Genomic DNA, 26,735 nt, shown 5'->3' on the forward strand with positions numbered 1-26,735 from the left:
ACAACGCGTTGACTGAGCGTATTTTTTCGGTAAATTCTGTTCTGGTTCGTCATTTTCGGCCCAAACAATAAAATCTTGAGTTGTCCTCCATGTTTTTCAGTACTGCTCGGCCAAGGGCCTGGGGAATATTTGGTTCCAGTCTTTCTGAGAAAAATGTCACGCAACTCGCAGATTTCAAAACAAAACTTTTGCTTCGAACGAAGGTTATATCGTCGCCGCTCAGTAAAATTTCTGAAAGATTTCGGCGTAGTCGTTCTCGTCATACACGGGGTAGCCAAGATAATGTTTTTCTCCATTTTTATAACACTCGTAACAGAGTCCTTTTAGGCCGCAAGAGTTGCATTTACGGCAAAACATGACCTTTACAATTCTTGATCGTTTTTCGCAGATGGGTGCCTCTTCAAACTCGTCATGTACCTCGTCCCAGCCCATTTCCTTTTTTTCCTGTATTTTTATCGCTATGTACTCCTTGAGAATCATCTCACGAAGCTCTGGAGGGAGGTTTTGAATGGCCTCGGAAAGCCCGCAGCTTTCTTTCCGGCCCCGCATCAGCCACCCGCACTTGTTTGGCGCTCGAGTCATCGCGGCTCGGGCGGTATAACAGCGGGCTCGCTTGTTTCTAATATGGGGCTTTCCTTTGTTGTAAGTAGTATAGGGGGAGTCAAACAAATACTGTTTCAAAGAGGGAGCTGAATTTCACCGTTTCGCAGCCCCCAGGTTCAACCGGCCCGAGCTTGTGAGGGCCGGACTTGACGGTGGGGGCTGCGATAAGGTGAAATAAAGCTCCCTCTGCGAAACGGTATTTGTTTGACTCCCCCTATACTACTCTGTTAATCCACATATACAATGTGGATTCGTCGAGGCCAGATTACCAGTTGGATTCTGTGTAACACGAGGTGTGTGACAAGACGTGGAAAGTTGTATAAAGCACATTGGGGTATGTTAAAGGATCGATTTCGATTTCTTACTGTGGTTGGCGGAGCTGCAGTAATTCAGCTGTCGCATGAATAGAGCATTATTAATTTGTACCATTCATTTGAAAGCGCCCATGAAGAGATTTTCAATATGTTAAGTGCTTTAATTGTATTCGGTCGTTTCTTGCAAAGAGCTCTTGCTTTTCCCTCAAGGATTTGTCGGCACTTCGAACTCTCAGCCCTTTGCTGTGGATATTTTGCTGTCATCTTGTCTCAGGTGTCTGTCGGGGGTAGCGAACATAACCCTCAGGCTGTCCGGCTCATAGTTGGAGCCATCGCTTTTGCGAATCTCATGTCGTCGTCAAGGCTGCCCACGACTTCCAAACATTCACCCACGTCTTAGTAGTTTAGGCTATATTTTTGTTACTGCTTTTTCGGCAAGCTTTTTTTATTTCCTCCCCGGAAATTTCCGGGAATCTAGCCGTCATTTTTTGGAAAACAAAAGAGAAAAAAAGGAATTGTTCTCAGTGTTGTCATGGTGACCTTGTTATAGCATCCATTTTTGATGTTATACCACTATTACAAGGAAATAGAGATACTATCAACCACTCAAATTTCCGAAATTTCTCGACATATATTATGCATGGAATCTCCCTTTAAGTACAGTCAGTAAAGAGTAATACCTCTTTTCATCACAAATCTAGCCCTAGTACCAAACAATTTTCCAATTTACGTTTATTTCATTTGTTATATTTGACATATTACAGTTATGTCCCCTTAGTGATGATAATTAAGTGATCAGAAAACGATTATCTCACAACTTCAGTACAGTGTGTCAAATCGTTTCCTGGGAAAAGCCAATTCACTGCGCATGAGCACTTTTTGTCCTCCCATTTCTCCACTTTCTCCATCTTGAATTTGTTAATCCATCAACTTTTGTCCCCATACGAACCCTTTACTAAATTAAGAATGGAAATACTCCATTCCTGAAGAACTGCCGTGCAGTCGTTTTGCTTAGTAATTTTTTTCTACTTACTAAAACCCCTCCCCCTGTACGGTCCCTGCGTTTACATTGTTCACATTACATCATGGTTTATCTAAACTTGAAGCATCTGCAAGAATTTTAACAGTACTTTTTAAATTGCTTCCTCTTATAAAAGTCAGATTTTGTCTGTTTGGGACCTTCGACAACAACAACAACAACAAATACTTATATTTAATCCCGGAGTTAGAAATTACAATGGTTTAGAGTAAAAGCAAAAATGATAGGGTGCTGCCTACCCTACAGAAAATTTTGTTAACATGCTGATGCATTTAATAAATTCCCATGGCTTAAATTTGGAATTTTATCTTAATTGAGCACTATTGGCATGGATACTTTAAATGAAACGAAAATCAGTTTGATCAGAAATCCACTGGTCTTATTTTCATCTCGGTCCTCTTCAAGGAGTATTCACGTCCCTTCCAGTAGTACCAGCTTAAACCATCACCGTAAGGTGAGCGATTTTGATGACGATAGATGCCATTCAGGTTAGAATCGTGACAGCCCTTGTACCACCAGGCTCCGTGATACTGCTGAGCACAGTTTTCGTTCCCTTTGTTATCATTATTTTGATCTTGAGTTGGCCGCGTTGATTAGAGAGAGAGTCACCAGCCGTTCCTGAGACATAAAATCAAGAAATGAGCAATCGGTCACTTGCAGTAGTGAAAGGTTTCTAGCGTTAACACAAGTCACATTTGATAATTTGGTCATTCTGTCGCATTTGGCAAAACAACAACAAAAAAAACAATATCAGAGCCGTGACAAAGCAGAAAGTGGTAAAACGTAGCAAGCATTCGTCAGAGTGAAGTGAACTTTAATAAATATTTAGTGAATTTACCGAGACGAGGTTGAGGTAACCATTCACTCTTTGCTCCCGATTGGGTTATAGGGCGAAAAAAGAAAACGGCGAGCGGAGTTAACCAAGAGTGGTCTAGGGCGAGTGGAGCGTGTCGAGACTCTTTTCACTCCCACCGGGAGCCTGACACGAGCTAAGAATTTTGGTATTTGAATTCCCAGAGGTAATTATTAAGATCTTCAAAATGACAGAGCAAAGATGAAAACATATAGTCAATTGTTTGTTTATTGCAGTTTGTATACACATGTGCGGCCGCAGTGTTGAGGTTACGATATACCTTTAGAAGTGTCCCGCGACCAAGCGATGTACCGCGTCTACTTTGAACTTTATATATCTAAACCCTATATTCAGTTAAAGATTAGAAAGCTGGCTATAAGACTAAAACAATAATTTTAAAATAAAATGAATTTTTGAATTTTTCAAGACTCTAAATACAAGCGTCCGAATCACTTTTTGAAAGCTACAAGTCAAAGAAAAAGTGCTCGTTCGCCTTAAATTGGGACAGCATCTAGTTTGACAGTGTGAACAACAAAAACGTGTCTGCGAACTTATTATTTCGAAACATTTTTCTGCGAGAGCGCTTTTTGCGCGATGACTTCTTATTTTTTATCCTTATGTTCTGTAACTTCCCGCTCAATTGAATATAGTAAAATGAAGTTACATTTTTTAAGTGTTTTGGGTCTGGGATCTGAGGAACAAATTAAATTAGCGAAAACAAAGTTCGTTTTGTCTTTAAGCTTTCACAACGTCACTCGCATTTAGAGATGGCAAAAATATTATTTTAATTATTTTTTTTAAACATTCTTGGTGCAGTTTAATAGCCAGCTCTATAAGCTTTAGTTTGATATAGGGATTCAGGTATCTTCAGTTTAAACCGGACGCGCTACGTCGCTTGGACGTGAGACAGCTTGACAGGTATACGGAAGGTGAATTTTTTGAAAAAGTTTTGACTTTTTCGAAACGCTTTGATCTGGAGTTTTACGGCCATTTTTTAAAAAGAAAATGATACTGTTTCATTTCCTATGTACGGAATTTTCATGTCAGTTTTCCGTTTATGCATGTTTTGTCTTCATCGATGCATCTAGACAGCTCAAATAGCGAAGCGAGCGAGTGACGTCATGACTCAGACAAACTCAGACAAGCAAAACAGAATGGTGAAAGATTTGACGCTTTTTCAAGCATGTAAGCTAGTGTTCCTAAAAAAAATTTAAAACGAAAATTTGGCGTTCATTTTCCTCCTATTTCTCTCAGAACACGCTTATGTTGTTTGACTCTCGCGGGGTTCCAATCAGGAGCTGGTTCCAATAATTTGCATTCCATTTTTGGACTTTGCGCGCTTCGTTATTGAAATCTACGCGCCAAGTATTTTCTCTTTTCATCAACTGAAACAATAGGGAAAATGTGTGACATGTTGACACAATCAAGTAGCAAGCGGCATTATGGCCATGAGAAAGTTTTTCCGCTCGTATCTAATACTCTGAAGTGCATTACTTACACAGCGCGTGTCCAAACAACAAAAATACTTCATACCTGAGTAAGAGCCGAGGATCAACTTGTACTTGTCATTCTCACTCATAACACCGAACATGTTATACTCGGCATAAGAAGTATTCCCTTCAAAGTCTTCCAAGTCCACAGGCAGCATGCTGTTATCATCTGATGTCAGGCGATGAATTTTGTCCAGCCCGAGCCAAAATTCACCATTCAGGTCACCGAAACCAACTTTGTAATCGCTCCAGTTTAGGTAAAGATCAACCGAGCCGTCCAGCCTCTTCTCATGGCCAGAAATTCCGGACATCGAGTCTGTTAATTTTCGTGCTGCATACGTCTGGTACACATTTTAGTAGTGCATACCGCTGTTCAGTACGGCGTACTTCGGGCTCAACGACACTACAGAAAAAGTTGTTGTACAAACAGATGTTTTCGGGCATGTAAATAACTGCTGACCGAAGTAATTGCAAAAAAGTAAAAACTAGAGAAAATTGCCTTTCAAACGGTGTCTTTTGGAGCAAAATCGGACCATTTGCAGCCGAAATATCGCCGTGCAAAGACAGCGGATTTGGGGATTTTAGCGTGGCTGTTTACGAGCTTGCTTTCCGTCATTTTGCAAGCTTTTTAAAACCAAAAAGCAGAGCGAAGAAATCAGCATCGCAGGTGAAAATTGGTCAAATAGTACATCATACGGTGCTTTTCTTCAAGCGATCGCGGCACTTGGGATATCCCGACTATGTTGTCTGCTACAGAGGATCAAAATCTTCTAGGGATGCAAAAATGGGATTTCAAGCCTCTGTTTTGTAGAGCATTGCATGGGCCAAGCTTCGAAAATAAACATCGATGAAAAGCAGGGCCAGTAACATTTGTTGATGAAAACCAACTTATCAGAATAGCCGAGGAAACTTTCAAGAACTCTACCGGATCACGGCACTTGTTCCCGGTAAGCCAGAACGTGCTCTATTTTATGTTGTTTTATTTCTGCCATACATTTCCTTTGAGTGTTTGGCGGCCATATTGTCAAGTAACCTCGCGCGTGCGCCGTTGCGCTGTCCGGAATTTCTGGCCATGGGAACACTGTCCATCCCCCACCGTCCGTTGTTTGGTCACAAAACACATCAAAGGCAGATAGATTGTCAGGTTTGATTGTGTATACACCGTCTCTTCTTTCACCAGATTTGTAGATTTCAGTGCAGTTCTTGTACTTGTAACCTAAAGGGAAAAATGAACAATCTCGTTTTAAAATCCGTACTTGAAATTTTGTATGCGCTTGGTCTGTTCCTAGGAGGCTATACTATTTTTTATATAAAGAAGAATGTATATTTTTCAGGCTCAGACTGCATATTCTTATTTTTCTGCCGACTCAAGGCTGAAAATCTTACCGTGTTCATTTTAAATTATAGCACAACCGGACGTATTTCAGAACAGGACAAGACAGTTCTTGAGAAAACAAGTGGCAAGGGATAATAAACGATCTTGTGTGTAATGTATGCGTTTCGGTTCCCGCCTTCAATAGGATGTACGCCTCGTTTTGGCTTGTGTTTACGAGACCTCCCTTTTGAATGTTGTAGTTTTTTAGTCATTCTACAGAACAGTAAAAAAGAGTCATACTAAACTGAAAGAATGCTCTACATTGTCTGAAGAGCATGCTGGACATTTGATATGCACATGGTCTATACAAACCAGACCACTGAACTTTGAAGGGCTTCTGATAAAAATCAAAGTGGCTATGAGCCACTCAATGGGTCGTCTGTATTTAGTAGCAATTTTGATGCCACTGACTTGAGGTTTTCATCCGTAAGTTTAAGTTAAAGTTAAGGCCCACTGGCATTGTTAAGAAATGGTGCAAAACGCAACGGTAAGAGAAAACAGGGGGAGATGTAAATCTGTTGAAAACATTCATGACGTTATCGGTCCGAGAGACCGAGTTATCCTCGTCCGAGAGACCAAGACAATTAGAAAGAAAGTACCGCTTCTTGTCCGATCAGCAAAGCAAGTAATAATTCTCGTTTTCATTCCTCTCATTTTTTTCGTTCCATATTTTCTCAACCAGTATCAGTGATTTTTTTCTCTCTTTGTTAGCTTTTTTCATCTTAGAAATTTAAAAAAATGCGATCAGCGTAGAGTAACTATACCACAAGGACAGCACCACGTCTCGTCCGCTCAACAAAGTTAAGCCCTGTTCGGCACGGTTGGTACTTGAATGGGGGACCAAATACAAATACCCCGTGTTGTAATAACTTCTTTTTTAATTTTTTTTTTCTTTCCCTTTCCAAGACGATATTAATGACTGCAGAACACCTAGCCTTGTGTAATGTCCTTTCTTCTATTCATCAACTATATATTCCTCATTTCGCCATGTCCGTATTTATGTGTATTTATTTACAATATCGTTTAAATAAACAGCGGAACACGTTGTTCGAATTCTCCTCAATTCTCTTGACTGTTGATCGTCTAAAACATTTAATCACGGCTTAAATCACTCGAAAACACGTAGGGGCCCAACCACCCCCCAAATGTTTCGTCAGTTCTTGGGTATTTCACATTATTTCGCATTACTCAAAAAGTATTGACTCTTTCTACACCAAACTTGGCAGATGAGCAGGAGACCTATTGCCAATTATATTTACTTGAAAAATGTCAGTAAATGTCAAAGTTGTGACGTCACAGTGATGACGTCATGTTTTTTGCCACTTTTGAAGTTTTTAATATGCATATTTTTTTACGATGTGTTCGAAAGAGCACATCAAGGGGAGCTGAAACCTGAAAAAATTTTGTCCATATCACAAAAATTAAATGAAATATGGCATTTTTAAATATGAAAAATAACTCAGCAAAATATGGGGTCCCCCCTTGAGAAAAATCCCCAAATTGGAGCTGTAATTTTGTTCCAGCAAATGCAGCTATGCTGCACATGTGATGTGCCACATGACTAAAGCAAAAATAAAGAAGAAAATCGGAATAAAAAATTATCCCCCTAGTGTTGTTGCGTTAAAATTAGTTTTTTTACGTCATTTCCTGTGACGTCACCCGTTTTTTTACTGTTAATACTATCCTAACAAAGCCGAAAATCAAATTTCTAAAACCATACGATTTTTGGCAATATCAAGCTTTCTATTTTTCTAGATTACTAGCCTTCTTAGAAAAAAACTGAAAAAAATAAACCAGAGAGACTGACTTAAGAAGGACAGTATGGTTAAGCAAATTCCGGGGCGGACAGCGAAAAAATATTTAATTTGCCATATCTCAAAAAATAATCATCATAGTTTCCGGCATTTTACTCCTGAAGTCAAGGCCTTTCCAATGACATAATCTTTACATCAGATTTTACAAAAACTTATAGCACGTTTTGGTGACGTCATCAATTATGACGTCATAATCTGACATTTTGTCACAACTTCTAAATTAAAATAAACTGGAGAACAAGGAAAGCTCATCTGCCAAACTTGGTTCAGAAATATATAAACCAAGCAAATATAGCCTTCATGAGACATTAGGGGGGTGGTTTGGCCCCTACGTGAATTCATACAGCTCGTCAATTTTATGAATTTCGATGCCTTCTTTTTCTGCAGTCGAGTATGGTTAAACCTGTATGTATGAGCGGGCACCTTCGGGAAATGAACTATTTATATAATTACAGGTAGCTTCTATTTATAAAAACGTTCGTGCGAAAATTTATTCAATGAAGAGCATTTCTGCGGTAAGATATTGAGCACTTCAGAATTCAAAGAATAACCAACTTGACACGGTGCAAGCGACTGTAAAACGGCCTTAAACGGCGGATGTTCGAAACCCGAGGGGAAACCTATATCAGTGAAAAGGTCGGGGATGCTCGTCGTCTCGGCTACAAATCAAGGATTCTGGTCTCACTTGGGGTGTTGACGACGAAACGTCACCACTTTTAGCTGTCAAAGTATCCTTTAGGGTGCACTCGAAGAAATAGTAATTAACAGAACTCGGGTGCTCTCATTTAATTTCTGTTTTTAGGCTAGCTTGATTTCCGCTGATCTCTGGAGTACGCGAGTCGGATCTACAAGTGTGCGCGGGATCCTGTCTTGAACAGTGGCTAGTAACCGACCATTCCGTTTTAAGTGGTATGTTTTAGGGGCCTAATGAAGCTCGAACAACTCGCATATTAGTCTCGCTTCGGAGTTAAATTCAGATTTTCTGTCGGGCATCCCTGATCTTTTGATATGGGAGTTCTCCCCCGAGGTCTCAAATGTCCAACAGGAAGTGACCCAGTGAAGGAGTGAAGGAGTGAAGGAGTGAAGGAGTGAAGGAGTGAAGGAGTGAAGGAGTGAAGGAGTGAAGGAGTGAAGGAGTGAAGGAGTGATGGAGTGAAATCACTTCACCACTACAACTTGGAAATAATATTTTCCAAGTTAAAAATGGCTGAACAAACAAAATCGGAACAAGATCGGCTCCCTTGTTTTGACCCTTATTTTTAGATGACATCAATATCTATTACCATACCGTAAGTTACGGACCGCGTTCTTTTTCCCTTTTGATTTCGGTTTTGTAGCTCTGATACTCAAAGAGAAGTCTGGGTCGCAGTTCGGAGGGTGGACAACGCTATCCACCGCATAAATCACTATCCAGCCGATATTCAGTTTTTATGCAAGAACCATATCCGAGTGGAACTCACTTCCTGCTGAAGCAACAGACTAACCGAGTGTTGAGGCGTTTAGGGGCATGTCTCATCTCTTTCTGATCTTAATAGTGATTTATTTCCGTTTATTTCCTTTCACATCTGCGGTGATGGGCAAATCCCTTTGTAGATTACACGTATAGATGAAGATGGATATAGATGATAAGTGTTAACAAAACAACTGGCTACGAAATCCACTGGATAGTGATTTATCCAGTGGATAGCATTATCCACCTTTCGAACAACCCGGAAGGGTAGTTTATTTTAACTTTAAACAAAGATACAATCAACAGTATTATAACCCAAACTATATTGTCTTAAATTAAAATTTGTAAAAAGCGTAACACGGACATGAAAGCCATTTTCGACAAACCTTCTAAGTCCATGTCACAATAAACTAAAACTGTCGTTCCAATCGCAGCTGGATCAAGCCAGTGCTTGCCGCTAATGGTGCCTTTGCCTTTGCTTGCTTTTATTTCCTGACACGAATGCGTTGGGAGTTCCGGAATGGAACCCAGAGGAGTTTGGATGAATAAAGAAATAATATTACAGTTTCACTAATTATACTGTGGTTTCGATTATAATATTAGAGCGTTTCGGTCGAACGAGGGTCGACTTTGGGCTGATAGTTGCCCGCGAAACTTTTATGTTATATTAAACAAAGAAACCCACACACCCATAGTCCTCGTCGTGCCTAAGTGGAACATAAGGCCGTATAAAACAAATGGAAATCGTAGTAACTGTCATCAATTCATCGAGTTAAGATATGGAAACAAAATGAGCCACTGCTTTGAGAACTTTACTCAGTGAAATTCACAAAAAAAATGTTGCAAGTAGGGCAAGTTAGAATTTTACGGGAGTTAAGATTCTTTTCAGTTGAAAAAGCTTTCAACTATCGTTAACGAACGAACCCTCGGGAAAACCAAATCTATTAGCCCGAGGGAATTTTAGGAATTAATGTAGAGCATGAGCACAGACGCTCATAAACAAAAGACGGCAACCGGAAGTCCACGTTCTTGGTGCTGGCCCCAACTACACCCCCTCCCCGCCCCCCATCAAGAACTGGTGAATTGGAAAAGTAACTTGACATTTTGAGCTAAAAGTCGACAAAGCGCTCTAAAGAAGAGAATATTGGGTTCTGGTTGATGCCAAAGTATTTTTATACATACCCCTGTCGCTCAAGCGTCTTTTGTAAAACCGTGCCGGGTCTGAGCGGAAATGTTCCGGTCTTGCATCCTTGGTGCGGGCATTCAGTTCGCATGACTTTTCCGCTATGACGTAGTTATAGCTTTGACAGGTGATTTCTGTTTCACAGCTGATATCACACTCGTGAAGGGCTCTCACAGGGAATTTTTTAAAGACGAATCCTTGCAGAGCCATTCCATTTATGCTCCGTTCCTCTCTGCGTTGTTTACCAGCAGATACGCAGACAATAAAGAAGCTAGCGAAAAGGAAAATACATGGACTAACAGTCCACAGCATTTTCCTGGTCTTTCAGTTTGTAACTATAGGGAGAGATAAACGCAAAATTAAAGCTAGCTCGTTCATGCCTATTGTATCTAAAAAACACGTGACCTCGACGAGCTATAACCATGAGCCCGCAATACGGTCAAGTGATACTGGTCACTTGATGCCTTGTTTTGATAGGTGTCAATTGACCGTAACATGCAAGTCCAATATCAGATATGTAAGGTGTAAACCAAGGCTTCATCTCTCGGTCAACCTACTAGCTGGAGGGACTGGAAGACTGGAGGGGACTTTCATTCATTTTAGATTTTGTATTTAATAATATTTTTCGATAGATTACCTCTAGATTAGATTTTGCATTTAATGATATTTTTAGATAGGTGTCACCAATTAGTGTCTGTAATGAAGCTGGAACGAAACACACATGATTAAAGTTATTTTTGTAATGCAGCCATGTTGCGCAACTTCGTCGTCGTTGTAGTCGCCATGGTGCGTAATCGTCCACGAGCAATACCGCTATGCACGATGACCACGAGGAAAGCAATAATGGGTTGCTATGAGTATGGTGCTCCGCTTCCGCGATCATGGCGTCGAGGCGAGGTAAAATTATTTGCAATTGAAAATCCGGATTACTTTACAATATTTCGTTTTTTTCACCATGGGAAAGCATACCACTGATTGAAGACTGAAGACCCAGCGTTATTTCTTAAATACTCTTTTTCTTTGGCCATCGTAGCTTGACAAGAAACAACACACGAACTGCGGTGATGAGCATGATAGTGATGACGATGTCATGTTTACCAAAGCAGTTTGTGTGTTATTTCTTGCATTATTTCTACCGTTAATTCGTTCTCCAAACGTCACATAACGATAAACAAGGAGTATGAATGGAACACCCTCGATCCGAACTTCCTGAGCTTAGCATTTCACCTACGTAAAAGGTCTTTAAACTGAATGGAGAGTACAGAATGGTAATTTTAAGCTTTCATCTGATTACTTCTACCGCTGTTTTCTCATCTTCACTTAATTTTTCACACTTTGGACGTGGTCAAGTGTCATTGAAATTACTATAATGTTAATTTTTCATGATATTTATTATATCAGTTGATATCACGATTAGTAGAATAGTCAAACATTTCATCAGTTTAGTGGAATTATTCTCTTTTCTTATTAACGCTCATCGTTTTTATCGTAACTGAAAGTCAGCGTTGTTTACATTTCTCAGTTTTTTAAATTAACCTTTCTGCGGACTCAATTTTTGTCTTCTTCTTCCACGATTTTTACACCCGGCAAGCAGAGCCTTTCCTTACGATGACTGCAAAGGCTAAAGAAGATTCGTGCAGAGCCTCTTTTTCCGTCTCCTGTCCGCTCAAAAAAGCGATAAAAGAGGCTCTGCTCGCAGGGTGCGATTTTTACGGCTCCGCGGAAAAGAAATTGTAGACTCCTCTGTGTAATAAAATAGAAAATATATATTAAAAGATATACAACACGAGCATTATAAAAAAACGCGTCTTTCAACCTCCTCTGTTGATAAAGCAGTTATTTTTGTGAATTACTCGCTGGTACACTGTACCTCAGTGAAAGATAGTGAATGTCTTGATCTAGATACTGCGATGGTCTTGTAATCATTCCGCCTGTCAATGATGATATACAGCCTGCACCAGCTACAATAGGTTGTTACGTTGAGACCTAGCTTTAATATTTTATTGGAGAGTTAAAGAATTATCGGCAACGTTTGTAACTATAAGAATAACTTAGCTCTCTATTACTTCGAATAGTAGTCATTAGTAGATACCAAACGGGTGGGGTTTCTACCATTCTGATTGTATACTCAAACTCGGAAGAGATAACTCTTCCACGAACATTGTTTGCATTTCGGATACTACTTTACAGTTAGTGTCAAAATCTGAAATTTGTTCCTGTTCTCTTAAACTGTTGTGTTCCTTTGTGTATTAAGTCTCGTTAGCCCCTCTTTCGCGTTAATTTTCATCTACATTTTTTGATTGCAGCTTAGCTTGTGCAAGAGTCCTCACTGAACATCCTTAAAAGAGACGTTCCTCAGGCAGTTGCATGGGCAAATCTTTAATACACATCAAAAACCCTTCAAATCCTCCATCCTAAATTAACGCGGATGATGTATCTGAGCTCCTCATCGCGGTCCGGTGTCTGTCGTAACGGTTTAGTGATTGTTTAGCGCGCTACTAATGCTGTGACGATCTGTGAACATCGACGCTGAAATGTAGCCTAAATCTCAGTCACCATTTCGGCGTCACTTCCATTTGTACCTGGCTCTGACAGCCACGGAGCCTCAGCACCGGATCGTCCCGCGGTGGGGTTAGGGGGGTAGCTAAAGCCTCTCAAGCCCGTCCCTGCACGGTCCCTGTACTTATATTGTTTACAAGACATCATGATTCATATAAACTACAAGCTACAACAAGAATTAAATGCTCATTAGATTACTCTACATCTTATAAAAATTATATTTTCGTCTCACGTTAGAGATAATAGTAATTACAAATACACCTGTGACTAATTATTGGAATTTTTCCTCAATCGAGTAATACCAGGTACTTCCATTAAACTATTAGATCGAGATTTCTATAGAGATGATAGCTGATAAGTCGAAGGCCGAATCAACATATCACTACAGAGAAATGACGACCTAATGATCTTATTGCTTCAGTAAATTTTTGACTAAATTGCTTTCCAGAAGCAATTGACAGTTATTCTCGACATATTAAGAAGTTCTTAAGATCACGCTATAGCAAAAACGCTCGCGGATTGAATTGCTGTTTGAAACATGTGGCCTTTTACAAGCGCTCGTTAGCTTGTTTAATTTTTTGTGGTTTTAAGGTGGCATGGCGGTAAATTCCATTTCCTGAGTGTTTTTGGGAATCGAATTACCCAGTGATATTTGTAAATCTTTCTCGATACTGAAAGATCGGAGGAACGGGAAAACGCTGCCATTTTGTACACGAACTAATGCCACTGGTAAGATAAGGTAGGATAAGAACCTTTATTTTGGTGTCAAATGTATCTAGCCCTAGCGGACTAATTGGGGACACTAAACAAGAGCCTTATGTACTAGAAAGAAAATGCTAAAATAATTAAAATTGTTAAACTTATTTACGCAAGGGCCTTATAAAGTACTAATAATACTAAAATGATAAAAACTATTTAAATTATTTACGTACAATGTAATCTATTCACTGCAAAGTTTACAGTAATTACTGTTATTAGTAACATAATCTGATAAGTAAAGTTTTCTGATTTGTTTCGGAAAGTACTTAGAGTTAAGGCATCTCTTATATTCTTACTGAGTTTGTGCCATAACAAAAGGTCCTAAATATCTGCTTGTATGTTTATGATAATGTGTGGTATTGAAACATGGTATCACAAAACTACTGTTCTGTAGCAGATGCGTAGAAACTTTACGTACGAAAAGGGAGGACACGTTATCTGGTACAAGTCCTTTCTTAACCTTATACATGAGCACCGCAATATCTTGAAGGCGTCTATTATATATTAGTATAAATCTACTAGCGTTCTATCACGAGTGCTGTTCTCTGATTGGCCGCGCCACCCACTATCTATTTAACAATAAGATTATGAGCTCGAGATTTCTATCGCGTGATAGCGCCCTCGTCAACTATCACGCATAGAAATCAAGAGCTCATACATGTAATCTAATTGTTTTAGTATAAATCTACTAGTCGTTCAAAACTTTATCAAAATCCTCTTTACAAACACTTCGAAAACGTCCCGGGGGGTACTTCCAGATAAGTTGGGTGGGGGTGTGCGGCCCTCTTCCCAAAACCCTTACCCTATTTACGACCAAACTCTGCGATTTTTTGCTACCCTACTTATGACCTAACCAAAAACTCGATACCCTATTTATTACCGTTGTGGCTGGCACAGTTGCCCTGAACATAAGTTATGAAGGGCTTTTGTTGATGGTCTTATTGATAACGATGAAAAAGTAGCTTCTTCTAAGAAACAAACCCAATTCAAGACTAGAGTGCTAAAACAATACCCTACTTGAGACCAAAATGGCCAAAATCGATACCCTAGTTATGACCAAAACGGCTGAAAACCCTACTCTTTGGGGCCGCACATACCTTTATAGCCCATGTAAGGGAGTAGCCCACCCACCCTCCCTCGGGGGGAAAACACCCCGGGGAAAACGGCAAGAAGCGGCCGTCATTTTGTTAACAAGGGCGCAATGCTACGCTATTTACTCTCGAGCTCATAACCTAATTGTTTAAGGTAGGCAAATTATGAGTTGGAGATTTCTATGAGATGATTAGATTATTCCTATTTCAAGTTTTTTTTTTTTTAAGTCAAGACAGCGTAAATGTCCTTAATTAGTCCTCTCGGGTTTTTAATGAGCCATTTTTATCAGCATGTTCCTCCAAAACTTTGGAAAAAAAAAAAAAGAAAGAAAAAACAGACGTCGCAATTTCGAAGATGACCTCCAGCCACTGCTCACTATTTAAACAATAGAGTATGGTGGCTCATCAACGCCATAGAAAACGTTACTTCAGAATGGTGTAATTTTTTAAAGTACGCGTTTTTATTTTTACTTTTTCCATTATATTATTTGTTATTTTGATTTTTTTATTAAAAAATAAATAAAATAAAAAAGTACATAAGAATACAAAAGATTTGAAAAAATAAAAATTAAAGGAAAAAAACTAACCTCCGTGGCCAAGCAACGCCATAGGCACAATGCATCGAGAGCAAATGTATGATATCCAATTATCCTCCAGAAAGCTTACTTTTTCAAAATGGCGGCCACAATACGTAACTCAGAGTGGGAAGAAGATATAGAGCTAGAGAACGACCTTAAGGAGCAGGTTAGTCGTAACCTGCGACAATCTGAAATAGTAGACTTTGTGAGGGTCAAATATCCGATGTATTCTTGGAGCCTGAGGACTCTATCCCGCCGTCTTACCGCCGACCGGTTAGCTCAGTTGGTAGAGCGTCGGACTACCGTGCGGGAGGCCTCGGGTTCGAGCCCCAGACCGGACCAACACTCAGGGTCTTAAATAACTGAGGAGAATATGCTGCCTTTGCAATGACATCTGCAAATGGTTAGATATTCTAGTCTTCTCGGATAAGGACGATAAACCGTAGGCCCCGTCTCCTGCATCTTCACTGTTATGGTCAGCAGGGGACGTTAAAGAACCCACACACTCATCGTAAAGAGCAGAGCACGAAGTTCCCGGTGTTGTGGTCTGGTCTTTGCCCATTGTGCTGTTGAAATGCTCGGAGACATTAGCTGTTAAAGCTACTCTACAATCCGAGGGTAAATAAAGTATACTACTACTACTATTACTACTACTACTACTACTACTACTACTACTACTACTACTACTACTACCGTCTCCATCATTTTGGGATCAGGTACACTGACTACTCTGTCGATATAGACTAGGTGAGAGAGGCTGTGGAGAAAGAAATGAAATGGCCAGGAAGGTTATTGGGTTACCGCTCACTACAAAAGAAAGTTCGAGAAGTGCACCAACTCAAGGTCCCAAGAAATCTGGTGTATTAATTTCCTTGTATGCGCCTCCGTCGTTCCAAATAGAGCTTTGATTTCAGCGACTTTATCTTCTTTGTATCTCTTGAGGACATAATTATTTCCCCTTGGCTATCCCACTAATGGCCTTTGCCAGGTATACATCACGAAATCCTCCACTGGCAAAGCTTTTCCCTTCCAGTAAAAAGGTTGCTCGGAAAGGTTCGAGCCATCTCATTTCCGTTTAAGGAAATTCTTTCAGCGAAAGGGTTACAATGTCCACCTCCGGTACGATTACTTTGCCTAGTTTTGACATCTTGCTATGCGGAACAGATGCTGCAATTGAAGATTTAACAATTTTTGGCCTATTTTCTATTGCTATTGGGCTACATTTATCCTTGACCGGCTCACTCTGTCGCTGAGGCGGCTGGCTTGACTTCTTGATAAATCTGATATGTATAACTTTCCAGTTTTGAATCTTGCTAACATCTGTGTAAGAAGGGCCTCGTTCACCAGCCAGAACATCGCTTTCCAGATTTGTTTTAAAATGTGCTTTGCATGTTTGGTAAAGTGACTTCTTCTTACAAAGGAAACAGGCTTAAAGCACCGATTCTAGAGTACTTCTGACACTTTCCTTTAACATTCGCAGACGGTCTTTGCACGGTAATGCTCCCGCACAGCCCAATCGGACCAGCTTCGTCCTTTTTCTTTCCTGACCTTTTCTTGGATATTTTCTCCTTGTAGTCCTCCCATTCACGTTTCCGCTTTGACATCGGCAATCAAACTGTTAGTTCAATTAGAATAATGATGAAGCAAATCGTCGAGAAGTGTTGACAAACTCGAACACGTGTGCGGGTGGGAATACCATGATATTACGTAATGCCGGAAGTGCATTGTGGTAAATGGCGTTGCTGGGCCACGGATCTTTTGTATTCTTATGTATTTTTTATTTTATTTATTTTCAATAAAAAAATCAAAATAACAAATAATATTATGAAAAAAATGAAAATAAAAACGCGTGCTTTAAAAGAATTAGACCATTCTGAAGCAATTTTTCCTATGGGCCACCATAATACACCTTATTCCAAAATGGCCGACATTTTAGTATTCTTTTGTTTACTTGAAAATGAGCCCGTGTTGCCTCGTTTAAAGGAAAATATTCTTTTGAATTTCGAGTTTCAGAACGAGGCAACAAGGGCTAATTTGCAAGTAGACAAAAGAATACTTAAATAGCGGTCATTTTGGAATAAGGTGTATAGAGTGTTTCTGTCGAGGAACTATCGCCTGATAGTTGTCCCGCGGAAATTTGATATTCTTAAAACATATATTTGCCCGAGAAGCAAAGCTTCGAGGGCAAATATGCTAGTTTTAAGAACATCAAACTTCCAAGCGGCAACTATCAGACCGATAGTTCCGAGACATGAACACTCTATTGTCTTTAATGTTCACACCTAAATTTTCTTCCGCATGCCAGTTCAAAAATCATATTGAATTATTTTCAACTTTTTTGGATGAAAGCCGTGAAAGCTAAATGTAAAATTTGACAAAGAAAACAGAACAAAACCCACTTAATACAATTTCATTCCTTTATTTTCTAGATGCCCGCTTGTGTACAGAAACATTTTCACGGACGAGTACTATCAACCCGGGTATTTTCCACGGACGGGTACTATAGGCTGATAGTGCCTCTCCGCGGATGAACACTATCGCGTAACGTGATCAGTTGAAACCAATAAGAATCGGAGAAAATTTAGTGGCGAAATGCAACGGCTGATAGTGTACGATCACTCAGCCAATCAGATTGCAGCATTTGGACTTGAGTACTAGTAGAATTCTATTAATGGCTGATAGTCTAAGTGTGCGAGTAGCTTAGCCTACCAAATCGTAGCATTTGCATTGGTATACTAGTACAATTCTACAGTAGAACCCCGGTAACTCGAACTCGGATAACTGGAACTCCCCGCTAACTCGAACTAAGTCCCATTTTCCTTGGATTTGACCCCACTTTTCAGTCATTTTAACTCGGTTAACTCGAACTCGGATAACTCGGATTCCCTGCTAACTCGAACTAAATTTCGTTTCCCTTGATAAACGTTTACCCCGCTAACTCGAATTCTGGTTCATGTAACTCACCTGGGATGTCATCCCATTAGCTTTTCTTGTTGTTTAATCGGTAAAAACTCTTAAAACTAACAGCACAGCAATTTGATTTTAATTAGTGCAACCGACCGTTCATATATTTGACACACTGGATGCGGTGCCTTTAGCTGTCACTGTATACTGAAGTGCTGAAAAATCAGTAAATTATCAATTATTAACATGACAAGTTGGATATTCAATCGACGCCGATGACTCGAACCCCCGCTAACTCAAACTATTTTTCGTTTCCCTTTAGACTTCGAGTTACCTGGGTTCTACTGTATTTATGACCATGAAAACAATGAAATAAAATCAGCTCGATGAGAAATCCACTGGTCTAATTTTCATCTCAGTCCTCTTTAGGGAGTATGTGTATCCCTTCCAGTAGTACCAGTTCACACCATCGCCGTTGGGTGGGGGATTTTGATGTCGATAGATGCCATTCAGGTTAGATCTGTGACACACGTTGTACCACCACGCCCCATGACGCCACATGGCACAGTTTTTGTCTGGTTTGTTATCATTATCTTGATCTCGAGTGGTAAATGGTTTACCGCCATGAACAGAGAGAGAGTCACCTGCAGTTCCTGTGACGTAAAATAAAGAAATGAACAACCGGTTCATTGGCGAAAGGCTTCTAGTGTTGAAACAAGCCACGTTCTAGCTAAGTATTTGTTTTCGTAGTTGACAAAAAAATGTCAATATTCGATGCCTTGACAACGTGGTTTGTTCGAAAGGCTCCTTACATATCGGGGAGACTGGCAAAAACCTTCACACGAGACTGACTCAAGAAAAAAGAGCAACGAGAAATGGTGATGCCAACAATCGCATTTCTGGACGTCATCGACTGGCAAACCACGGCATTGAATTGGACTCTGCGAAATGCTTAAACTACAGTACAAACTATTTTCAAAGATTGACTCTGGAAGTCTGGTATGTTTACTTAGGACAAAAGCCTCTCAACAGGTGTCAACAACTACCAGCATCTTTTCTTTTTAATTTTCCACAATTATATGTTTACGATTAAAAGACTGACTTAAATTATAGTTTCACAAAGCGCTTATTCAGTAACAAGGAGAAAATGAAGAGATAAATTATTGAAATAAATTAATACAGCGATATCAAATTCACATAATTGTGGACTCAATTGTTTATAGGATTCGCTTCCTCAAACATTTTCCATTTTTTCCTCAACATTAAAAGAATTTAAAAGAATTTACTGTTCAGATTCATATTTATTTAACTAAAGTCTCCTAAGGTAATTCAAAGATGGCTTTGCTTCTTTGTACCGGCAAGACCACAAGTTTTCCATTTACTTTCGATACTACACTCGAACAAATACGGAAATGGAACCTGTCGAAGCAATCAAATGAAGTATCAAGCTGCATGATCAAGTTTTTCCGTTCGCATCTACGACGGTCTAAAATAGGGTTTGCAAATCCCTCTTCCCGCCACCAATGTTTCCTCCATCCCGCCATCCCGCCATCCCTCTTATTTCGGATGCGTCATTTCCATCTCGCCGCGTTCCAAAGCATTTTTGGGAGTTTTGAAGACGACGGCGACACCGAGGACGACGCCTTGTAAAATATTGATTTATATTTTATCTTGGAATGGCGCAACTGTGTAGACCTGCTCAGTGCGCCTATCGGTCTAAAAACTTGCTCAGGCTAAATTTGTAATGACAGCGTTCAATTATAAAGGCAGATAAGAAAAACTAGCCACTGCGGTCCACGTTCTGCAAAATACGTAGAACTTGGTCATTTTACGTTTTTGTTTTGCAAATGATGGGGGAGAAATGTACCAAGATTCAAAACGCACGTGCAGAAGCATTGTTTTCCTCATTAAACCTTTTGTTTGGTGACGTTCTCGTTAGCGTCGCCGTCGTGGTTTCGCAATGCTCCCTTTTAACTGTGACAACTGACGATGCTTTTCCCTGATGAGACACCGAGCTTTACCAAGTTAACGTATTGCAACAAAATTTTGTATTACCCTCGATCACCGTTTAAAGGAGCTACGTTACGGTTTGCGCATCTTGAAAAGTTTAACCTTAATTTTTCAAGTTTGTAATTTGAAATTCGTGTTAATGTTCTCTGTCCGGATCCTTGACCAACCGTGTTCCTTTACAATTTGTTTTTATCTCTTTGGTGTTTTTCTATCTTAGTAAACTACCTTTTTCAGGTTACCTTCAAATTTAAAGGTAATTTGGTACGTGGTCAAAATTACTAAAAAAATACCCGACTGAACTCCTTTAAATTCATTTACCTACGTCTGAGTTGGCGTTGATTCGTTGATGAGCATTGATGGTCTATCGATGTTTTTGGGTGTCGTATTATGAACTATTTTTATGTCTGGTCAAGTGCGTCTTGATCGTTATCGACCGTTATCGGGTTAAAACGCGAGCTCACCTTTTAGAATTTAATGGTTTCTAGAGAAAATTGACCAGGGTACTTTTTTAGACACGAGACAGTGGTCGGTACTCTTTCTTGAAAACAGTAGTCGGACTGCAGATTGAGTCTGATAAAGATCAGAAATTCAGGCAGCCTCTGAAATTATAGAGTAAACAAAAAATGACAAAAGCAAGAATAATTGAGAGATATCATGTGTTGCCACTGTTGTTTACTTAGTTTTGACCGTCTTACATCCCGTTTCCCGCACGCAAGAAAAAAAAAACAAAAACAAAAACAAAAAAATCAACAATTCCCGCTTCCTGCCATCCAACCCCTTGAAATCTCGCATCAGGCTGCAAATTTCCTTATATCCCGCTTCCTAGCAGCAAACAATGGCTCATCCCGCATCCCGCATCCCGCATCCCGCTAACCCTATGTTAGACCCTCATCTAACAGTCCACTGAAGTGCAGTACTTTCACAGCGCAAGGTAAAGTAACGGAAAAACTTCATACCTGAGTAACTGCCGAGTTTCAGCTTGTACTTGTCATTCTCACTCATAACACCGAACATGTCATAGTCGGCATAAGAAGTATTCCCTTCAAAGTCTTCCAAGTCCACCCGCAGCATGCTGGTATCATCTGAGGTCAGGTGGTGAATTTTGTCCAGTCCGAGCCAAAATTCACCTTTCAGATCACCGAAACCAACTTTGTAATCGCTCCAGTAAAGGTAAAAATCAATAGAGCCGTTCAGTCTCTTCTGGAACACTGTCCACCCCCCACCGGCTGTTGTTTGGTCACAAAACACATCAAAGGCAGGCAGATTGTCGGGCATGATGGTGTAAATACCGTCTTTTCTTTCACCAGATTTGTAGATATCAGCACAGTTCTTCAACGCTACAAGAGAAAATAAACAATGGAATACCGTCAAAAATCCATGCACGTTTTGTTTCTGAAAAGCTAGTCTGGAGGATGGTATAAACTAAACTACAGCTGATACTCTGTACACACCGCTTTTAAGAGTTGACATTAATCGGAGAACTTTAGATATGAGTTCTGGCTTTGACACATTGAAATAATGGCAATAGGCCCTTTGCAGGATCCGGTCACATGGTACGGAATTAATTACGCTGGGATGCAAGTTACACAATGGGACTTCCAAAACAAAGGAACTCGCACCAGTCCAGCCCGACTTTCCTTTGTTTTAGAAGTCCTACTGTGTAACTTGCTTTCCAGCGTAATTAATTCAGTACCATGTGACCGGACCCTGCAAAGGGCCTATTTACCTGAACAGGAGTGACCATCTCCAGCAAATCCTTCCTTACAAGTACATTTATGTCCACCAACAATGTTGGTGCAGTTTGCATTTACGTCACAGTCATGGTTGCCGCTGATGCATTCATCGACATCTACATTGCAAACGGTTAAAAATAACTTTAATTTTTATCTTTGGTATAAAGTAGATCAAAATGTACTGATACTGAAAGAGAAGTACAGGAGTCTAATTCTATTTCAAAAAAATATGACATCAACAGCATCATAACCCAAGGATACCCAAGCCATACTCGAAACAGAAGTAAAATGAAAGATGATTGTCAGTAACCTTCTAAGTCCATGTCACAATAAACCAAAACTGCCGTTCCATTCGCAGTTGGATCCAACCAGTACTTGCTGCTAATAGTGTCTTTGCCTTCGCTTGCCTTTATTTCCTGACACGAATGCGTTGGGAGCTCCGGACTGGAACCTAGAGGTACTTGGATCAAAAAATAAAAAAATAAAAAAAATAAAATAACGTTACTTCTTCAGCAACTACACTGTGGTTTTTATAATGACAAAATACAGTTCTTTTGTCGATCGAGCGTCTATGTGGTGATAGCTGCCCCCACTGAAAAAAGTTAAAACGCCTCTATAAGGTTTATTGAAACCCGGGCAAGTTTCATCATTTCATCGAATTACTCAACAAAATAAGTGTTGCAAATTGGGCAAAGTAAAATTTTTCGGAGGTTTGAGGCGAATTTTAGCTATTACTATGATAAACATGAGCACCGACGCTTCCAAAACAAGGAATGCAACCAGAAGTTCGTGTTCTTGGTTTTGGCGCACATGTAATCCTCACCAATGCGTTTGAAAGTTCTCATTTAAGCATTTAGAAAGTGACGTTGACAACGAAGAGTTGAATAAATGCGCCAAAGAAGATAGCACTGCACTTTCGGTTGACGTCCGTTTCTCAAAAACGTGTGTGCTTAAGTTCCCTTATATTTTTGTGCATACCCCTGTTGCTCAAGCGTCTTTTGTAAAACCGTGCCGGATCTGAGCGGAAATTCTCCGGTCTTGCCTCCTTAGTGCGGTTATTCAGTTCGCACGACTTTTGTCCTATGATGAAGTTATAGCTTTGACATGTGATTTCTGTTTCACAGCTGCCATCACACTCGTGAAGAGCTCTTACGAGGAATCTTTTGAAGACGAATCCCTGTAGAGCCATTCCATTTATGCTCCGTTCCTCTCTGCATTGTTTACCAGCAGATGCGCAGTCCATAAGGAAGCCGCCGAAGAGGAAGAAACATGAACTAACAGTCCACAGCATTTTCCTTGTCTTTTAATTTTGTAACTGTAGGGAGAGATTGACCCAAATATAAAACTAATCATTTCAGGAAAGACATACGAAGCTCCTGAACCATCCAGACATCATTCAATTAGTATCAGGGAGCTTTATCGCAGACGTTTTGCATAGGTGCACGTGACTATGGTCAAATTGTTCTCATTAAGCTATGTTTTTTCATTCATTGCGTTATTTGCAATTAAAAAACAGGTTTACCTTTATCGGGAATTTGTCGTTTTTTTTTGGACCCAAGGAAACAATAAAGGCCTAGTGTGCTTTGCCACTCCAAACATACAAGTGCCGAGTTACAGTCTTGCTTTTTGGAGCAAGTAACCATCTTTAGCCGCAACATGATCTCCGTAAGTCGTTATCGACGTAAACTTCTGATTAAAATTAATTCAGTATTTCTTCTTGTTCTCCAAACGTTTACTTACATCGATATTATGCATCAGTGATCCTTTACCATAAGAAACAAAATGTATTAAAGATCTTTATGACACTGATCACCTGAGATAGCTAAAGGATTAAATGGAAATAATTTCATTTGATCGACATGGGATCAACAAGTGATGAATTAGACAAGAAGCATTGAAAAGCTGTATACCGGAAGGTGAAATTTAGTGCTCATAATAGAGGCAACAGGCAAAATTCGATATATTAAAATTGTAACCTTGCTCCGAATCACAGGGGAATAAAAAAAAAAATTACACCAAGTTTGAGGGATGAATGATTTAATTTGCCTTGGAGCCAAGCGGATAATTTTTAAAGCTTTGTGTTGGAAAAAACCCTTGAAAACTGATGTAAGAGCCTGAAACCGTGATCGTCGCCGTTCGCCTAAACGAATCTGAACGAACTTAGAGCATTTATTTATTCATATTTAGTTGCACTAGACCTACATTCTTGCCAAAGTTGAGGATTTTCGTCTCTTTTTTTCCATTTTGCACCCCCCCCCCCCCCAGGTGATATTTAGAGAAGGCCGCTCTAATTAAGTCTTTGACTTGAATGGGGGAGTGATTAGTTCGAACTATCTTGTACGTTGTTCCTCTTTGTTTTCAGTTACACACCTTATGCGTGGTATTCGATCCTTTTTCATATCACAATTAGGAAAATGGTCAACAGTTCTTCAATTTAGTGAAATTATTCGTCTTTCTCATTGGCCTTGATTGTTTTGTTATTGCATGGTAACGTGAAAGTCAGCATTATTTAAATTTATTTTGTTACACCAACCTTTCTGCAGTGTCACTTTCCCTTTTCTTCTTCCACAATTTTTAAGTCGCGAAAAAGAAGTGATAGACTTCTATGCGATAAATTAGAAAATAATATTATTATAAAATATACAGCACATACAGCACTAGTATTAAAATACATTTTTATCAACTCCCGCTATGAACAGATGACAGAATCATCAGCTAGTGACTTACTGAAAGAAAGCCTGTTAGCATAAGCAGCTTGCATCAGCTGCAGTAAAACTATTACGTTGAAACCTAACATAAACATTTTATTGGAGAGTTAAAGATCCCTCGGCAATGTTTAATTGCCGATTTTTCAAATCTGAATTAATAGTGAAAAGCTTTCTTTTTGTAAAACGAGCGCCGCGGGATGTAAATAATGTTTTTAATTAGATCTGTTTGTGGTTCTTCCTTTTGTCTTCAATCTTCAGGAGAAAAAGAGTAAGAAATAAACTCCTCCTTTGAAAAGTACCAAGTTGGTTATCTTACGAACTACTTTGAAAGGAGTGTATATGATTTATTTTGAATTGAACTGTGGTAGCTTAGAGAGCTCAGCCGATTTTCATAAATTCACGAAAAAAAGAATTTTTTTTAATTTTTTTTTATAAATTCACGAAATATTTTACATTTTGGAGAAGTACATATTTCTAGTTGCCTGACATACAATATAATTTTTAAATTTAAATAACTCAGTAGAAATTACGTTAAACATGGCTATCTTACCCTAAGCTTCCATTGCAGTGTTGAGTTGTAACTCCAGTAAAAAACCCAGTCAGTATGTTTTGAGAGGATCCGACTTTCGCAGCCGCTGTTTTTAATTTTGAGGAAAACTAATTGATTTTGTTAGAATGGGCGTTTTGCTGATGTTTCTGTCTCCATGTCAAAAAAAATAATATCAACACCTTCGACATTGACTGGTTCTTTAGGTTTATAGGCAGCATACGATGTTCATATTTTGGAATACATAAGATGATTAAGCCATGAAAGAAAAAATTTAAAATGGCTGGTAACCATTTCCAACAGTTATACTTCGATGGACTGATACTACCACTCTTTATCAAGTGATGTTACAGCAGTGCTATCACATTAATGGCTAACCCAAACTTAAATGTCGGAAAAAATTCCAAAAACAGATATCAACGTTTAATTTTAAAGATGACAGGTGTAAGTTTCAAAGAAACACTTAAATTTATGTTGTTAGAATAGGCGTTTTGTTTATACACCTGTCTGCATGCTAAATATGTTTAGTGAACGCCATTAGTGGACTTTTATTTGCAACACGTGGTGTTCTTAATGTGGAAAATTTATGTGAGAATTAAACCACGAAAAGAAACATGTACGGTGACTGGTTATACTTTGATGAATCAATGCTACCACTCTTAATCAAACGATCGATGTTACGTTAGTCGGGCCGTAACACACAAATGGCCAAATCATTGGGGCACAAGTTGTGGTTATCTTCAGGGCATTAGTAACCGTATAACCATACCTCCTCGATACAGTAAAGCACGACGGCGGACGATGCTTGTGCTTATGGTTATGCTCGCAGCAGCGCGTTGTCACTTGAAATGAGCTTAGGGCCGGGAGCACGGGAATAATAAAATATTGTGCTCTGCTAGGAGCCATAACCGGGGACGGAGACCGTAAGCTTTGGGATCCGCGCGCACCTATGGTATGGGACAATTTTTCTATTTTTAGAACAAATTGCGCCATCCTGACGTCATATATGTGCGCTGATCCACGCACATGTCGGGGGCTCTCGCGTGGATTTTGTCACGTTGCGTGATCAAACGGTGAGAGTTGAGAGATTATCTTGCGTATTTTTCACAGCGATGGCAGGGAATAAGGCAGGGAATACGAACCAGGGCGCTCACATCTAGTTTTACGCTCTGAGCTAACTGAAAAGGTGAGTTTTCAGTGTCGAAAACAAGGCTTCAATTTCGCGCTGGGAATGAATACTAAGATCTGCTCCAGCTCGTTCTAGTTGTAAGCTTACGCGTATGTTTTTGCGTTTGTTCTGACTTAAGAATGTAGCAAGAAAACTCTCTCCTCTGGTATCGAGTTAATTTGTGAGTTTCTCAGACAATGGTTAATGGTAACCAAAACCTGTTTTGATGGGGTTTTTTTTGTTGTTTCTGCTTGTTTGGTGAGTTTGCAAAAGTTTTTGAAAGGAAAGTCTGACGCGTACAATTAGCTCCTTTGCATAGTGCAGCTCGTGCACTTTCAAATCCGACTCGGTGTTTTCAATTGTCCTCGTCCTCGCTGCCGATATTCATGTGCTTGTGCTTAACCCTAAGTGAAAACCGGTCTTTACGGAGGCTTGCTCACCCAGCCAATTTCCTATGAGTTCTGGCGCGAATACATGATAGCTTCTTTAGTTGTAGCCTACTAAGCAAGGCTCCATGTTAGAATTTTCAAAACAAATTGAAAACTGGTCCATCGAGG

The 26,735-nt window shown here is 39.7% G+C and overlaps 1 protein-coding gene, 1 non-coding gene and 1 pseudogene across 3 annotated transcripts; 1 reads left to right on the forward strand and 2 right to left on the reverse strand.

The window, feature by feature from the left end:
• Positions 1 to 2,141: 2,141 nt before the first annotated feature.
• LOC145466273 (microfibril-associated glycoprotein 4-like) lies at positions 2,142 to 10,433 on the reverse strand (annotated as a pseudogene).
• A 4,943-nt stretch (positions 10,434 to 15,376) lies between these two features.
• Trnag-acc (transfer RNA glycine (anticodon ACC)) lies at positions 15,377 to 15,450 on the forward strand. Its single transcript has one exon. It is a non-coding gene; the product is annotated as a tRNA-Gly (tRNA).
• Positions 15,451 to 17,298: 1,848 nt separating this feature from the next.
• On the reverse strand, positions 17,299 to 23,386 carry LOC145465912 (microfibril-associated glycoprotein 4-like). 2 transcript variants are annotated; one of them, XM_081449676.1, is made up of 5 exons: positions 22,734 to 23,386; positions 22,066 to 22,215; positions 21,749 to 21,871; positions 20,979 to 21,359; positions 17,299 to 18,665 (listed from the first exon to the last, which is right to left on the reverse strand). In XM_081449676.1, the coding sequence occupies exons 1-5, from the start codon at positions 23,044 to 23,046 to the stop codon at positions 18,391 to 18,393; spliced, it is 1,242 nt and encodes a 413-aa protein (XP_081305802.1). In that variant the 5' UTR covers positions 23,047 to 23,386; the 3' UTR covers positions 17,299 to 18,390. The 2 variants fall into 2 exon arrangements, with proteins under 2 accessions (XP_081305802.1, XP_081305801.1); XM_081449675.1 differs by lacking the exon at positions 21,749 to 21,871.
• Positions 23,387 to 26,735: the final 3,349 nt, after the last annotated feature.

The sequence above is a fragment of the Orbicella franksi genome, chromosome 13, assembly GCF_964199315.1.
Source record: "Orbicella franksi chromosome 13, jaOrbFran1.1, whole genome shotgun sequence".
NCBI lineage: Eukaryota > Metazoa > Cnidaria > Anthozoa > Scleractinia > Merulinidae > Orbicella > Orbicella franksi.